We start from the raw sequence: 17,134 nt of genomic DNA on the forward strand, positions 1-17,134 counted from the left end.
CTGGCAGAAAATCTCAGACCTCCCAAAAGGCAAGAAACTCCCCACATACCTGGGTAGGGCAAAAGAAAAAAGAAAAAACAGAGACAAAAGAATAGGGACGGGACCTGCATCTCTGGGAGGGAGCTGTGAAGGAGGAAAAGTTTCCACACACAAGGAAGACCCTTCACTGACGGAGACAGTGGGTGGCGGGGAGGAAGCTTCGGAGCCACAGAGGAGAGCGCAGCAACAGGGGTGCGGAGGGCAAAGCAGAGAGATTCCCACACAGAGGATCAGTGCCGACCAGCACTCAGCAGCATGAGAGGCTTGTCCACTCACCCGCCAAGGGCGGGTGGGGGCTGGGAGTTGAGGCTCTGGCTTAGGAGGTCAGATCCCAGGGAGAGGACTGGGGTTGGCAGTGTGAACACAGCCTCAAGGGGGCTAGTGCACCACAGTTGGGAGGGAGTCCAGGAAAAAGTCTGGAACTGCCTAAGAGGCAAGAGACCATTGTTTTGGGGAACGTGAGGAGAGGGGATCCAGAGCACCACCTAAACAAGCTCCAGAGACGGGCATGAGATGCTAAGGCTGCTGCTGCAGCCACCAAGAAGCCTGTGTGCAAGCACAGGTCACTATCCACACCTCCCCTCCCAGGAGCCTGTGCAGCCCGCCACTGCCAGGGCCCTGTGATCCAGGGACAACTACCCCGGGAGAACACAAAACGCGCCTCAGGCTGTTGCAACATCATGCCGGCCTCTGCCACCTCAGGCTCGCCCCGCATTCCGTACCCCTCCGTCTCCCCGGCCTGAGTGAGCCAGAGCCCCCTAATCAGCTGCTACTTTACCCCGTCCTGTCTGAGTGAAGAACAGACACCCTTAGGTGACCTACATGCAGAGGTGGGGCCAAATCCAAGGCTGAACCCTGGGAGCTGTGCAAACAAAGAAGAGAAAAGGAAATCTCTCCCAGCAGCCTCAGGAGCAGCAGATTAAATCTCCACAATCAGCTTAATGTACCCTGCATCTCTGGAATACTGAATAATGAATCATCACAAAATTCAGGTGGTGAACTTTGTATAATTTTTTCTGTATATCTTTGCTTTTACCATTTGTCCTAGGGTTCCATTTGTCCGTTTTTTCTTTTTTGTTTGTTTTCTTATTATTATAGTTTTTAGTGTTTGTTATCATTGGTGGATTTCTTTTTTGGTTTGGTTGCTCTCTTTTTTTTTCTTTATTTTAATTTTTTAATTAAAATTTTTTTTTTGTTTTTTAATAACTTTTTTTTTTTTCCTTTTTTTCTCCCTTTTCTTCTGAGCCGTGTGGCTGACAGGGTCTTGGTGCTCCAGCCGGGTGTCGGGCCTCTGCCTCTGAGGTGGGAGAGCCGAGTTCAGGACTTTGGTCCACCAAAGACCTCCTGGCTCCACATAATATCAAACAGTGAATGCTCTCCCAGAGATCTCCATCTCAGTGCTAAGACCCAGTTCCACTCAATGACTAGCAAGCTACAGTGCTGGACACCCTATGCCAAACAACTAGCGAGACAGGAACACAACCCCACCCATTAGCAGAGAGACTGCCTAAAATCATAATAAGGTCACAGACACCCCCAAAACATACCACCGGACGTGATCCTGCCCACCAGAAAGACAGGATCCAGCCTCATCCACCAGAACACAGGCACTAGTCCCCTCCACCAGGAAACCTACACAACCCACTGAACCAACTTTAGCCACTGGGGACAGACACCAAAAACAACGGGAACTACAAACCTGCAGTCTGCGAAAAGGAGACCCCAAATACAGTAAGTTAAACAAAATGAGAAGACAGAAACACACAGCAGATGAAGGAGCAAGGTAAAAACCCACCAGAAGAACATAGGGGCAGGACAGGAATAAAGATGCAGATGTAGAGGATGGACTTGAGGACACGGGGAGGGGGAAGGGTAAGCTGGGACGAAGTGAGAGAGTGGCATGGACATATATACACTAGCAAATGTAGAACAGATAGCTAGCGGGAAGCAGCTGCATAGCACAGGGAGATCAGCTTGCTGCTTTGTGACCACCTAGAGGGGTGGGATAGGGAGGGTGGGAGGGAGACACAAGAGGGAAGAGATACGGGGATATATGTATACGTATAGCTGATTCACTTTGTTATAAAGCAGAAACTAACACACCACTGTAAAGCAATTATACTCCAATAAAAATGTTAGAAAATAAATAAGTAAAATATTAAAAATTAGAAAAAGATTTTTTGTGTGTTTTATTGAGATATAATTGACATATAGCACTGTATAAGGTTAAGGTGTACAGCATAATTATTTGACTTAAACACATCATGAAATGATTACCACATTAAGGTTAGTGAATATCCATCATCTCATATAGATACAAAATTAAATAGAAAAGATTTTTTTCCTTGTGATAAAAACTCTTAGGATTTACTCTCAACAATCTTCATATATAATTTAACAGCAGCATTAATTATATTTGTCGTGATGTACATTGTATCACCAGTACTTATTTATCTTATAACTGAGAGTTTGTGCCTTTTGACCTTCATCCTGTTCCCCCTCTCCCCACCCTGCCTCTGGTAACCATAGATGAGATCTCTTTTCCTATGAGTTTGTTTCTTTTTGAATTATAATTGACTTAACACACTGTTAGTTCCTGGCACACAACATGGTGATTTTATATTTTTGTACATTTCAGAATGATTACCATGATGAGTCTAGTTACCATTTGTCACCATACAAAGATATTACAGTAATTATTAACTATATTCCCCACACTGTACATTTCATACCCATGACTCAATAACACACAGCACACCACGCATATATACCAAATCTTCTTTATCCGTACATCTATCGATGGGCACTCAGATATTGCTTCCCCATCTTGGCTATTGTAAATAATGCTGAAATGAACATAGGGGTGCAAGAATATTTTCTAGTGAGTGTTTTTGTTTTCTTTGTGTAAATACCCAGGGGTAGAATTGCTGGATTGTATGATAGTTCTATTTTTAATTTTTTGAGGAGTTTCCATACTGTCTTTCATAGTGGCTGCACCAATTTACATTCCCATGAATAGTGCATGAGGGTTCCCTTTTCTTTACTTCCTTGCCAATATTTGCTATTTGTGGTCTTTTTGATGATAGCTATTTTGACAGGTGTGAGGTGATATTTCATTGTCTTGATTTTCATTTCCCTGATCATTAGTGATGTTGAGCATCTTTTCATGTGCCTATTGGCCATCTGTATGTTTTCTTTGGAAAAATATCTATTCAGATACCCTGCTCATCCTTGACTTGTTCCAAATCTTGGAGGTAATGCTTTCAGCTTTTCACCATTGAGTATATTAGCTATGGGCTTGTCATATGTGGCCTTTATTATGTTGAGATATGTTCCCTCTGTACCCACTTTGTTGAGAGGTTTTATCATAAGTGATTGTTGAATTTTGTCAGAGACTTTGTCTTTATCCTTACTGAGATGTTCATGATTTTTATTCAATTTGTTATTGTGGTGTATCGTGTTGATAGATTTTCAGATATTGAACCATCCCTGCATCCTTGGGATAAATCCCATTTTATCATGGTGTATGATCCTTTTAATGTATTGTTGAATTCAGTTTGCTGATACTTTGTTGAGGATTTTTGCATCTATGTTCATCAGTGATATTGGCCTGTAATGTTATTTTTTTGTGATATCACTGGTTTGGGTATCAGGGTAATGCTGGCCTTGTAGATTGATTTCAGAAGCATTCCTTCCTCCGCAGTTTTTTTGGAATAGTTTAAGAAGGATAGGTCTTAACCCTTCTTTAAAGGTTTGGAAAAATTCACCTGTGAAGCCCTCTGGTCCTGGGCTTTTGTTTGTTGGGAGTGTTTATTACTGATTCAGTTTTTTTACTGGTAATTGGTCTGTTCACATTTTCTACTTCTTCCTGATTCAGTCTTGGGAGATTGTACATTTCTTGGAATTTGTCCATTTCTCCTAGGTTGTCTATTTTTTGGCGTTTAGTTGTTCATAGTAATTTCTTATGATCCTTTATATTTCTGCAGTGTCTGTATCTTCTTTTTTCATTTCTGATTTATTGATTTGGACCCTGTTTTTTCTTGATGAGTCTTGCTAAAGGTTTATTAATTTTGTTTGTCTTTTCATAGAACCAACTCTTAACTTCATTGACCTTTTCTATTGTTTTTTAGTCTCTATTTCATTTATTTCTGCTCCAATATTTATGATTTCATTCCTTCTACCAACTTCGGGATTTACTTGTTCTTTTTGTAGCTCCTTTAAGTGTAAGGTTAGGTTGTTTATTTGAACTTTTTCTTGTTTCCTGAGGTAGTCTTATATTGCTTTAAACTTGCAACAGCACACTTCCCTCTGGTCACCAGAGCTACGTGCTCTGAGTGTGCCCTGTGTGTGTGCTGAGCGAGTCTTTCTGTTTTGGTGTGCTGACTAACTACAATGGGTGCTTGGTAGCCATGGCTGGCCCTTGGTCCAGTTGGTTGCCAGACCCTGCCTTGTGCAGAAGTTGCTGGCCCCTGGTAGGCATGCCCAGATCCTGGCATGGCTGGCTGCATGGCCAGGGGAGTCCCAGTCCTGGTGCCAACCAGCTGGTGGACATGCCCAGGTCACAAAGTAGCTGGCTGTAGGGCCAGGGGTCCCAGAGCTAGTGTTGGCCTAGTGTTTGTGGGCAGGGCTAGTCCCGGATTGCCTGGGGCTCAGGGGGTCCTATGATAGCCTGCCTGCTGGTGAGTGGGACTGTGTCTCCGCCCAGCTGGCTCCTTGGCCTGGTGTTTCCCAGTACTGGTGCTGACTAGCTGGTAGGCAAGGATCAGTTTCAGTGCTAATAAGCTAGAGTGAGGATTCAAAAATGGCACTCGCCAATACCAGTGTTGCCATGGTATGAAGATCTCCCAAAAGTGGCTGCTGCCAGTGTCTGTGTCCCCAGGATGAGTCCTATTTGCCTCCTGCCTCTCTGGAGGCTCTCTAAGATCAGCAAACAGGTCTGACCCAGGCTCCTTTCATATTACTTCTGCCCTGGATCCTGGAGTGTTTGAGATTTTGTGTGCAGCCTTTAAGAGCAGAGTCTATTTCCCACAGCACTCTGGCTGTCCCAAGAAGAAGCTCCACTGACCTTCAAAACCAAATGTTTGGGACTTCCCTGGTGGTCCAGTAAGAATCCACCTTACAGTGCAGGGGACCCGGGTTCAATCTCTGGTCAGGGAACTAAGATCCCACATGCAGTGTTGCAACTAAGCCCACACACCACAACTATACCAAGCCCACGTGCCTCAACTAGAGAGCCCACGTGTTGCCAACTACAGAGCCCATGTGCTCTGGAACCCCTGTGCCACAACTACAGAGCCCACACACCCCAGAGCCTGCATGCCACAACTAGAGAAGAGAAAACCTGCACACCACAACTAGAGAGAAGCCCACGTGCCACAACGAAAAATCCCACATGCCTCAATGAAGATCCTGCATGCCTCAACTAAGACCCAGTGCAGCCAAAAATAAATAAAATAAGTAAATAAATAATACATATTTTTTAAATGCAAATGTTCTGGGGTTCATCTTCCTGGTGCAGGACACCCAGACTGGGGAACCTCTTGTGGGGCTCAGACCCCTTACTCCTTGGGAAGGACCTCTGCAATTGTAGTTATTCTCCCATTTGTGGGTCACGTACCTGTGGGTATGGGTCTTGACTATACCATGTCTCCACCTCACCTACCCATCTCATTGTGATTCCTTCTTTATATCTTTAGTTGTGGAAGATCTTGTCTGCTAGTCTTCAGGTCATTCTCATCGATAGCTGCTCTGTAAATAGTCGTAATTTTGGTGTGCCCATGGGAGGAGGTGAGCTCGGGGTCTTCCTAGTCTGCCATCTTGGCCACTCCCAATGCAATAAATTATTTATTTATTTATTTATTTATTTATTTTTGGCTGCATTGGGCCTTCGTTGGTGCATACAGGCTTTCTCTAGTTGTGGCAAGCAGGGACTACTCTTTGTTGTGGTGGCTTCTTGCTGTGGTGGCTTCTCTTGGTGCAGAGCACGGGCTCTAGGCACACAGGCTTCAGTAGTTGCAGCATGTGGGCTCAGTAGTTGCAGCACACAGGCCCGAGAGCATGTAGCTTCAGTAATTGCAGTGCGTGGGCACAGTAGTTGTGGCTCGAAGGCTCTAGAGCGCAGGCTCAGTAGTTGTGGAGCACGGGCTTAGTTGCTCCGTGGCATGTGGGATCTTCCCAGACCAGAGATCAAACCTGTGTCCTCTGCATTGGCAGGCACATTCTTAACCACTGCACCACCAGGGAAGTCCCAATAAATTATTTTTTAAGGTGTGTACATTGTTTTTTAGACAAAATGCTGCTGTACACTTAATAGACTACAGTATGGTGTAAACATAACTTTTACATGCACTGGGAAACCAAAAAATTCATGTGGTTCTCTTGATTGCTGTACTTGCTTCATTGCGGTGGTCTGGAACCGACCCCGGAGTATCTCTGAGGTGTTCCTGTATACACAATTTTCTTGAGTTCTGGATTCTTTCATTCGTCTGGTTGTCTGTTCTCCCTCAAGTGCCAAACCTGTTGTTAATGGGGGTCTGTAGTATTTGTTTCTTTCTGGTAAAGCACCATTGTCCTATGTCTAAGTTCACTTGTGTAATTACTGACTCTCACTGATAGTGTGGTTGTGGGTTTTGACTGGGAAGGGTTTTATTTTCCCTCCTTTGACTCTTCTGAAGCCTTGTTGTGGAGGTGTCTTTCTGTATCGGTTTTATTTGCTTCTGTGAGGAACTTTGAAGTGTCTTCAGCTCCAGGATTCCTGTGTTAAGTGCCCTGTCTGGCTTACTGCTGCAAGCCTGCATGGGGCACAGGTGTGAGCCTTCCACTTCTCATGGAAACTGTTTTCCTTTTCTACCCCATGTGCTAGGCAGAAACAAGATGTCTACATCCCTATGTCATGCTGGCAGCTTATCGACTCTGGTCAGGGGCTTTAGGTGTACTTATTCCTGATAGTTTGAGTTCTCTGTGTGTCAACGGTTTTTGTAGAATGGCCTCAACCTTCACAGCAGCAACCGTTAGTACAGACTTGTCTACGTGGATATTTTGTGTTTTCATCTTTTTGTGGGTGCCGGCACCTCCACATCAGGAAGGACTTATGAAACTAAAGAAGGCCTGGGAAGTGGGAAGCTAAATAACACAGTGGATTATTTGAAAGAGAAGAAGCTCTTGAAGCAATAGGGAAAAAAGAAGAAAATATGTAATGAACACCTCTTATAATGACAAGTTGAGAGATGAAGAAACTGAGGCTTATGCAGGCCAGGTAACATCTCTGAGTTTCTGAAGTGGTCAGTAACCATAATACTGACGGGATCTACCTGACTCCACAACCATGTTCTTTTCACTGAGTCTTGTATGAGTTCATCTGCTTTTGTGAATTTACTTCAAGTAGTCATTCTTTACCTTCCCTGGTGTCCCAGCATCGTTCGTTATTTTTCTCATAGAAAACCAGTTCTGTTAAAACACACCAGTGAGAGTGGTGTTTCCCAATCTTTTCTGACCACAGTGCGTTTTACAGAGCAGCCCAGCGCACAGAGCAGTGCATGTGTAGAACAGTTCCGTGCCACCGTCCTTTCCCTGGCCCTGTTGGTGCATTTCCATTCCATTTGATTCTTATGGTTTACTTTAGGTGAAATAGGCTGGCGGTGACTAAGTAAATTGATCTCACAACCCTTTAATAGCTCATGTCTCATAGTTTGGCCAGTAGTTTTTTTTTGTTGTTTTTTTAAATATTTATTTATTTATTTATGGCTGTGTTGGGTCTTCGTTTCTGTGCGAGGGCTTTCTCTAGTTGTGGCAAACGGGGGCCACTCTTCATCGCGGTGCGCGGGCCTCTCACTATTGCGGCCTCTCTTGTTGCGGAGCACAGGCTCCAGACGCGCAGGCTCAGTAGTTGTGGCTCACGGGCCTAGTTGCTCCGCGGCATGTGGGATCCTCCCAGACCAGGGCACGAACCCGTGTCCCCTGCATTAGCAGGCAGATTCTCAACCACTGCGCCACCAGGGAAGCCCTGGCCAGTGTTTTTGAAGCATGACTTAAAGCTGGAGTATTTGTCAGCAGAGGACATAATAGGTTGTCTCCTCAAGAGCCCATCTCTTGTCTCAGCTGAACTCAATCCATGCTTCTCCTGTGCAACTGGCCACTCTGTTTCCCCCCTTTTTGGATGAGGAGGATTCCTTTTAAATGGTATTCCAGCATTAACTTTAGAAATTGGGAACAGAGCTCACTTATTCTTTTGGTGTCTTCCTGTAGGTAACATGTAATTTTAAAAAAATATTTATTTATGTATTTATTTTGGCTGTGCCGGGTCTTAGTTGCTGCATGCGGACTTCTTACTTGCCACATGCGGACTTCTCAGTTGCTGCATTAGGACTTCTTAGTTGCAGCGTGCATGCGTGATCTAGTTCCCCAGCAAGGATCGAACCCAGGCCCCCTGCATTGCGACCGCAGAGTCTTACCCACTGGACTACGGGGGAAGTCCTAGTAACATGTATGTTTAAACCACTTAACTGTAAGATTGTTACTTGCTCTGCCTCTTCATACCTTTGATCTTGATCTTTTTCTATTTCCTCCCTGTTTGTTTCATTCCAGGTACTTTATTTAGCAGCGTCTTTCTTAAGTGAGTTTTAAAACTAAAGCAACGGTTTGCCATTCATCTATTCATCTTGGAATTCTAGCTCAATTTCTTTTATTTAAGTACTACAGGGTGGCCTATTATGAGTAGAATTGATGACCGAATATCTGATTTTTAATATACTATCGTCTAATTTTACTTTTTAAGAATAAAAAGAGAGCTAGGAGGCCAGAATGCAAATAGAGTAGAATGACAACACTTGTGTGTCCTGTCACCTTCCCTCTTCTGGACAGCTGATAATGTGTGTCCTGTAACAAGAATGACTGCTGAAGTATACCACGCTTGTCTCTTTCCCCAGCCCTCCAAGCCATAACATTGTGGTGAACGGAAAAGAATGTATAAACTTTGCCTCATTCAATTTTCTTGGATTGTTGGATAACCCTAGGCTCAAGGTAAGTAGCACATATGCTGAAGTGGACAGATAACATCACTGACATAAGCATCTGGACATAAAATAAGAGACAAATGCAGAATATCAGAAGGGGCTGTGTAAGTACTTACTCTTTACTCTTTAGTGACAGAGCTGTAACCTAGTTTTCAGCAAAGGGAGGCAAGAGTGTCCTAATGTGGCTTAGTGTTGGGTGACAACCAGAGAACTAGATGAACCAGACCCGGGTAATAGTTGGAGATGTGTCTAGGAAATTGCTTCATCTCCTGTTGGGATTGTGGGCCAGCAAACATTTTTTGAGGAAAGACCTGTGCCCACAAATGCCAGAAAGTGCGAATGCATTGAGTTAACCAGGTTTTAATGATCAAGCTAATATAACTTTTCCATGTTTTAAGTCGTATACCTAAGTCTTCCCATCCCTCTTTTCTTTATATCCTGTTAGAATTGTCTTAGTACTAAGAAAGGAAAAGCCAGGGTACTGTGGAGCTATGTGGGTTAAAGAATAGGAAATGTCATTTTTAAACTGTTAAAGATATATTATTACAGTCTAATTTTTTTTTTTTTTTTTTTACTTTCACAAAGGCAGCAGCTTTGGCATCTCTAAAGAAGTATGGTGTGGGAACTTGTGGACCTAGAGGATTTTATGGTACATTTGGTACGTTTTCTGTCATATTTTTCAGAATACTGCTTTCAAGAATTAAGATTCAGTTTGATTTCAGAACTCCTCGGAAAATGTATCCTTAATTAGTTGTGGTAATAAGCTGGTGAACTCTCTAGATTTTGTGTTTGAAATCGTTGGTAGGAGATGCATTGGTCTGGGGCCGACTGTCCCTTGTGGAGAAGAGTCATAGGTACCTAAGGCACACTGTCTCAGTAGGCTGAAGCCTGAGAGCTCTTGGTGCATTTGCCCCAGGAGACAGTGGTGTGAGGAGACTGTTTCTGCCGTGCATGACTTTTGTAAAGGGAAGCGTCCGGTTGTGAGTGGCTCGGCTCTTTGTAGTCGTGCAGGAACCCAGATTTTCCCTGTCTCGTTGCTCTAGGCCTGAGGGCACCATCTTTGTCTGTGTGGCCGAAGCCAAGTGATGAGTATGGGGGAACAGGAGTGCAGGGCATTGGTACCTGTTTAGGTGGGCAGGTGGTGTTGCTCATCATTCTGCCCACATTCTGTTGGTGAGACCATAACCCAGGTCACATCTCCCAGCAGAGGGACTGGAAAGTTGCTCTAGCTGGGCAGCCACGACGTGCCAGGAGGAAAGTGAGAACAGATTTGGGGGATGGGGGAGGTCATAGACTGTGTAGCCCTTTTCTTTCTGGAATGAAGACAAAGGATCATTGATTTACTTGTGTGTGGATGACCTGGAGATGGGCTAACTACATATTAGGATGAGAGTGTGATTTCAAACACGATGAACTCCCTAAATCAGAGTCCTCAAAGAAGACCCTGGAACTTTATGGTGGTTTTTTTATTAAATGTATATTGTTCTTTGCTTCTGAAAATTTCAAAAATGTTGTTAAATAATTTTCCAAATGAGTATATTACTGGAAATAACATTCTGGTTTACAAAATGTCAGAGGGTGGGGACAATGGGGCCAGGGAAGTCTCTTTTGTCTTCTCTGCTCATTTTCATTTCTGGGTCTTTGTGTTTTTCACTTTAACAGTTAAGATGTTTTTATTTAAGGGAGCACCTTTCTTTATCCCTTAGCTAATTTAGTGGTTAAATTATTTTTATTGGAAACAGATGATGGGAGTTGGTGTCCAAGACTCCTACAGCTGGAAAGGATCTTTAAAATCTTGTATTCCAGCATCCCAGCTATTCAGAAGAAGAACAGAAAGCTCAGAGAGGTTAAGTGACTTCCTCATGGTCACACAGCTAATTAGTTTCAGCCCTAAAACTAGAAAATAAGTATTCTGATTTGCAATATTAATGGCAAGATCAAAGATTTAAAAGAGCTCAGGTCAGAGGCTCCCTCTTTCCTCTAGCCTAGTGCAAACATGATTTGTTTGCCTGCTTTTTATTGGTAGGGTATTATTTCCTTCATAAGAATTAGAAAACTAGAAAAGGCATTTTTTTTACAAGGTTGTTTGTTGTAGTCTGATCAACAAGGCTTTCTTTCCATGATCTGCTTGCGGGGTAAAGAAATTGCTTTCTTAAAAGCCGCTCTTTCTAGTAGATCTTATTTGCATGTGTGGCCTTGGCTCTTGCTTGGGAGTTAATCTGAGAAGACCTATAAGAGATTTATTGCTAAATTTAGTGAAAAAAAAGTTTCAAATCTTCAAGACCAGTTTTCCCAGAGCTACGGAAATATGTTGTTTTAATTGCCCAGTCAGTTTTTCATTTAGATCACCTGAAATATGTGTAATAGGATGCTGTGTGCCTCCAAACTTGGGGGGGTCTTTAAATTAATTATTTTTCAATTAATTTTTTAAATTTAAATATAGTTGATATACAATATTATGTTAGTTTCAGGTGTACTATATAGTGATTTGACATGCATACATTATGAAATGATCACCATGGTAGGTCTAGTAACCATCTGTCCCCAAAGTTATTACAATATTTTTGGCCATATTCCTTATGCTGTATGTTACATCACCATTGCTTATGTATTTTATAACTGGAGCTTTGTACCTTTTAATCTCAGACACCTAATTTTCCCCACCCCTGATCCCCTTTCCCTCTGGCAACCACCCCTTGTTCTGTGTATCTATGAGTCTGTTTTCATTTTGTTTTATTTTGCTTGTTTTGTTTTTTAGAGTCCACATATTAGTGAGATCATACGCTATTTGTCTTTCTCTGTCCAACTTATTTCACTTTTCATAAAACCCTCTTGATCCATCCTAAATTAATTTTCTTGATTCAATAATTCAATCCATGATATAAACCTCAAAGATTTAAAGAGATAGTGAAGTCTTTTCCCCACTGCCATTCCACCCCCAAAAAAGACAGCTACTATCAGTAGTTTCTTGTTCATTCTTCCAGGCTTTTTTCAGTGTGTGCAAACCACTTCCATACATTTTCCCCCCAGTTTTACAGAAATGGTAGCATACCACATACATGCGCTGTGCTGTTCAAGTGCGTTGTAAATTTAAATTGGATTTGATCTTTCAAGTGTCTGAATGGGCCACCAGAGTCAATATAATGAACACATAGTTGTGTATTAGCTACTCTGTGAACTACATTATCGGTCACTGTGTCATCCTTATCCTAATGTAGTTGAAGTCTCAAACAGACTGTGGTATCTGGACAAAGGTTGAAGGTTAATTTGCAGTGTGATGGTTTTGTAATAAGACACCAGACCTACAGCTTGGAGTAATATGTATTGTTTTCTGAGTACATTGTCCTTCCTGTAAACTTGTTTTGTTCCTTTTCAACAGTTGCCCATGCTTGCTTATCATCTTTTTTCCTTTCTTTATGTGTATATTGTATGTATTTTTACTTGGTTTTCCAACAGGGTATTTTCTATGTTCTTCCTTATTCTGGAACTAATCACTTAAATTACTGTAGTTGTATTAAATTACCTTGAAATTTCAGTGTTAGATAAGTTCAAGAAGCTACTTGAGGTCAGCTAAGGCTATATTTTAAATCTCTAAAATACCCTCGGGACTTCCCTGGTGGCACAGTGGTTAAGAATCCGCCTGCCAATCCAGGGGACACAGGTTCGAGCCCTGGTCCAGGAAGATCCCACATGCCACGGAGCAGCTAAGCCTGTGCGCCATGACTACTGAAGCCCGCGTGCCTAGAGCCCGTGCTCTGCAACAAAGAGTAGCCCCCACTCGCCACTACTAGAGAAAGCCTGTGCACAGCAACAAAGACCCAACGCAGCCAAAAATAAATAAATTTATTTTTTAAAAAAATAAAATAAAATAAAATACCCTCTATAATTAAATTATTCTAAATATTTAGGGTACATTTGCCCTTTGTACTGAGCATTAAAGCAGAAGTGAACTTCCCTTTCCTCTCATTTTAGTAGCTTGTGTGTGAGGCTCTGGTCTCTTTCCCAGGCCCACCAAAAGGTTGCTTTTGATTTTGGCTTTTTCTTTTCCTGGAAGTACTAATATCACTCAGGCATCTGTTTTCAGTGATGAAAATGCTCCCTCTTTTAGCTCTTTTCTCAACTTTTCAGATAGTGAATGAAAATCACTTATTGGAAAAGTAAATTTCCTTATTAAAACATTTTCTGTTTATTATTTCATAGTAACATATTAGATGGTACTAGATGATTAACACAGAAAAAGAAAATTGACAGTTGAATTAAAATTCTTCTAGTTTCTTAGGCTAAATGTTCTCCTGCCTCCTAAAGGCCCAGCAGGTTCTTAAAATAGTCTTGTGAGGACTGTGTGGATCAGAAGTTTTTCCACCTTCTCATCTTATCGTTTTAATGTGTAGTTTAGAATCAATCAAGTGATTTCATCAGGTTGTGGAGCCTTCCTTTCCTCTAAGGCTAATGGCGTCCCTGTGCACTTTGATAGTTTCTCTTGTTGAACCTCTCTGTTTTGTTTGTAATGCATTCAGATGTCATTTACATGTGGTTTATCCCTGTGCCTGGGATCTGCTTTGCATACATGATGCCTACTTGACTCTTTGGTCTTAAACTAAATCAAAAGACAATTAGTGGCAGAGTTTCGTGGTGAGAGATAGTGGCATGTAATTGTGTTCTAGAGCCAATAGTGAACAACTGTTCATTTGTTTATTTTTAAAAATATTTTCTCTCTGTTGCAGGACCATGACTGCATGTTTTAGTAGGAAGGGCATTTGGTCATAAAATTCCTAGATCTGCCACTTCTTCCTGCCAGTCATGGAATTGTAGTTTTCGCAGTGTAGGCAGGGAATGATCTTCGTTGCACAACTTAGAACATTTTGGTAAGAATCACATAAGATACTGTGTGTGAAAACATTCTGGAAAACATTCAGCACTGTTTTTAATGTTCTAATGAGTGCATAGGTGATATTTGTACTTTTAAGGAAATTGTCCAAGTCTCAAGGAATTTTTAAAAAGTATGTAACACAAAAATATGGAGATTTTAAGAGAAAATATAGTTGGTTGTTTTTAAACTGTTCTAAAGTTGGGTGTTTTATAGTCTTTCCTCTGAAAAACAATCAAGAAGGCCATAATACCTCCTTTTATTCTGAAAAATAGGAACTTGAACAAGTGGCTTTAATATAAGATAGTCCTTAAATATCCAGGATTTGGATAACTTAATTAGCAGATAGCGTACCCTTTTTCCTTCTAAAAGATTACTTTTTTTAATTCTACAAATATTGAGTTAATTGAACAAACACCAGCATGTTGCTTTTTCCATGCCAGACATTGTTCTGAGTGTTTTATAAGCATTCTCTTGCGGTTCTCCTAACAATCCTTTGAGGCAGGTAGAACTGTTAACCATTTGACAGAGGAAGGACCTGAGAGGCACAGAGCAGTTTTGGGCCTGTCCATGGTTCACACCTGGCAATGAGGGAGTCCAGATCTGAACCCCCTATGATGACTGCCATAGCCAGGCCTTGTGTTTGGTGTGGGGCATCCTGCCCTGGCCTTGCCTCCCATCTGTTATGTTCTGGTGAGGGAGCAGGTGCCAGAAAGGGCAGCAAGTGCTGAGAAGACACAGAGGCTTTCTGGTCACCTTCCTCCGTGGCCTCTTGCCTACCATATTGATTCCTAGCAGTGAATTAGAGAATGACGCATGCAAATCTGTGGCACTAATTGTTGAAATGGATCATACACACAGAAGATAGGCATCCAAAGTCAAAGAACATGCCCTGGCAGTTTTTCTGTTTGCTGCCTCCCCCCGCCCTTGGGTTAAGAGTTTCTTCATTGCAGAGTAGCTATCAGACATCAAAAGAAGTTATGCAACTGTCCGAGTTTACCTGTCACAAAACCTGCTTTGCAAGGCTGACATCAGCTAAAACCCAGTGTCTTTAGATAGGAGGAGGAAAGGCCCATCTCTTTTAAACTTTTGGGACTAGGCAAGAACCAATAAGTCATTGATTTATGGTACAGAGATTCTTCTTACCACTTTATGGCAATGACATAAAAATGGCTATGAGTATGTATAATGAGAATACTAACATAATTTTTATCAACTGGGTAGCTAACTCTAAAGCCCTAAAACAAAGCCAAGATTGTCTTACTGTTTTATTGCTAACCAATGAAGAGAGTCATTTAGAGCTACAGAATGACTTAAAATCCTTTTTTGTAGTTGGCAAAAACAGTTTGTCTGTATCCATAGCATGTTTTTTCTTCTTAAAATGTAGATATTGAATGAGAGCAATTCACTATGGCTTGGGTTGTCCATCTGCTAGCTAAATTGTTGAGATTTGGGGTAGATAATTCCCAGTTTAGAGGCAGCACTGTAATTTGAAGGAGGCCTCCTCCGGGGGACCTGCCCCCCCGTCTCATCAGACGTGAGAGGCAGCAGAGTGGTGGGGACCTCTCTGTCGGCAGGTGCTCAGAGAGCACTAACACAGAGGAAGGGAAGACATGCCTGAGACACGCCCGTGCTCAGCCCCATGGAGGTAGCCGGCTCTCTGGTGCTTCGCTGCGTTCGTCGTTCTTGCGAGACTTTGCCTGCCACACTTCCCTGGCAGCATATCTCGTGGAAGGGCGGGCAGTCAGGAGCAAGATCAAGTCTTCGGACTTGGTGGTGTTGATGTCACAGATTGGATGCTTGAAGAGCTAAGCACGCTTTTGGTACCGTTTTGATCAACCGGGATGCATTCTTCTAAACGTTACTGTGAAATCTCATATTTATTTAATGTTGATCTAATGAAAGTGTCACTTCTATAAAAATGACTCCCTGATTGGTAATGGAAATCAAATGGTATTTCATGTGTTTTTTATGTAATAAACTCTGTTGGTATACATCTTAACTTATAAATGGGAAGAAGCATGCCTAGTTGTTTATCATTACTTGATGGGATAAATTGGCATGGGATAAATAGTTCATTTTCACAATTCTGTATCATCCTTTAAGAAGTCTACAAATGAAGTGGTCTTCAGTTTATTTTATTATTTGGATATTGCTGCTAAATTTTCTAATTCCTCACTGTACCTCTCTTGCCATCAAATTGAGATTTAGTTCGGACCTTCTGTGTCTTCTCATCTCTCACTCAATAGCTGGTGCCCACCCCAGCAGCCTTTGGTTCACAGTCGAGGGACCTGTATGCCCTTAGTCAGAAGTCACTGTGAACGTGTTGTAGTTCTGAGTGTAGAAGGGACCCAAGTGCTTCAGACCAGGGGACTGAAGGCACAGCTTAGCCTTGTAGCTGCCCTCTGGGCTCCTGAGTTCTCCACTGACAGCTGCCAGATGCCTCTCTTAGCTGTCTCACTTTGTCAAGTGGCAGAAACCCTATATTTCTCTTTGATCCAGTGCTTATCAGAGTATTTTTATGTGATACTTACTAAATGTTTGATTAACAATTGAATGAGATTGTTGGACAGCCCTCATTTAACTACTTTTTAAAATATAGTCCTTTGTGAAGTTGTATCTTTTATAATTCTTAATTGTGTCTTTTACTAGTTAAAAAGCATCACAATAAGATTAACTTGCCTCTGATAAATCAGTGAGTGGGTTTACAGATTTTAGACACTTTATTCAAATGTTCTAAAAACTTGGTTGTTCCTGTTGCTGAACTGACCTTACTCACTTGTTCCTCCCTGGCAGTTGGTGGAAATCTCACGCTTAACAACTAACCAGGTCTCTGTTGGAAATATTTAGTCCACTCAGTGTCCAGCCTTGTATCCAGCTGGGTTACGTTGTTTCTTTTGTACGTCTCCGTCCGTCAGGTCTTTTCCCTCTCCCTCTTCTCAGCAGGAATGTCTCTGGTAGGGAGGGGCATACTTGGAGGGAAGGCTGATGCTGAAGGGGTCTCCTGGAGCGAGGCTCCCAGCCACAGGTCCTCGACATCTGGGCCGGAGGGCTCTGCCGGGCCATCGGCCCTCTCCACCACCCCTCACTGGGGAATGTCTGGGTCCCCTGCCGCTGCCTCCACTTCTGAGTTCCCCTCAGTGGGCATGGCGCGGCTCTGAAAGTCTGCCTTCACTCCTCAGAGTTCCTCGTTTCTCCCACGAAGCTCCAAGGCTGG

The 17,134-nt window shown here is 42.5% G+C and overlaps 1 protein-coding gene across 1 annotated transcript in view; it reads left to right on the forward strand.

Moving 5' to 3' along the window:
* The window catches only part of SPTLC1 (serine palmitoyltransferase long chain base subunit 1), a 63,652-nt gene that overhangs the window by 12,835 nt on the left and 33,683 nt on the right, over positions 1-17,134 (forward strand). Inside the window, exons 4-5 of the mRNA XM_082620268.1 lie at positions 8,964-9,057; positions 9,636-9,708. Coding sequence (XP_082476394.1) covers positions 8,964-9,057; positions 9,636-9,708 — 167 coding nt within the window. The remainder of the gene's footprint in view (positions 1-8,963; positions 9,058-9,635; positions 9,709-17,134) is intronic.

This window comes from Mesoplodon mirus (assembly GCF_964341445.2).
Source record: "Mesoplodon mirus genome assembly, chromosome: 1".
Lineage (NCBI taxonomy): Eukaryota > Metazoa > Chordata > Mammalia > Artiodactyla > Ziphiidae > Mesoplodon > Mesoplodon mirus.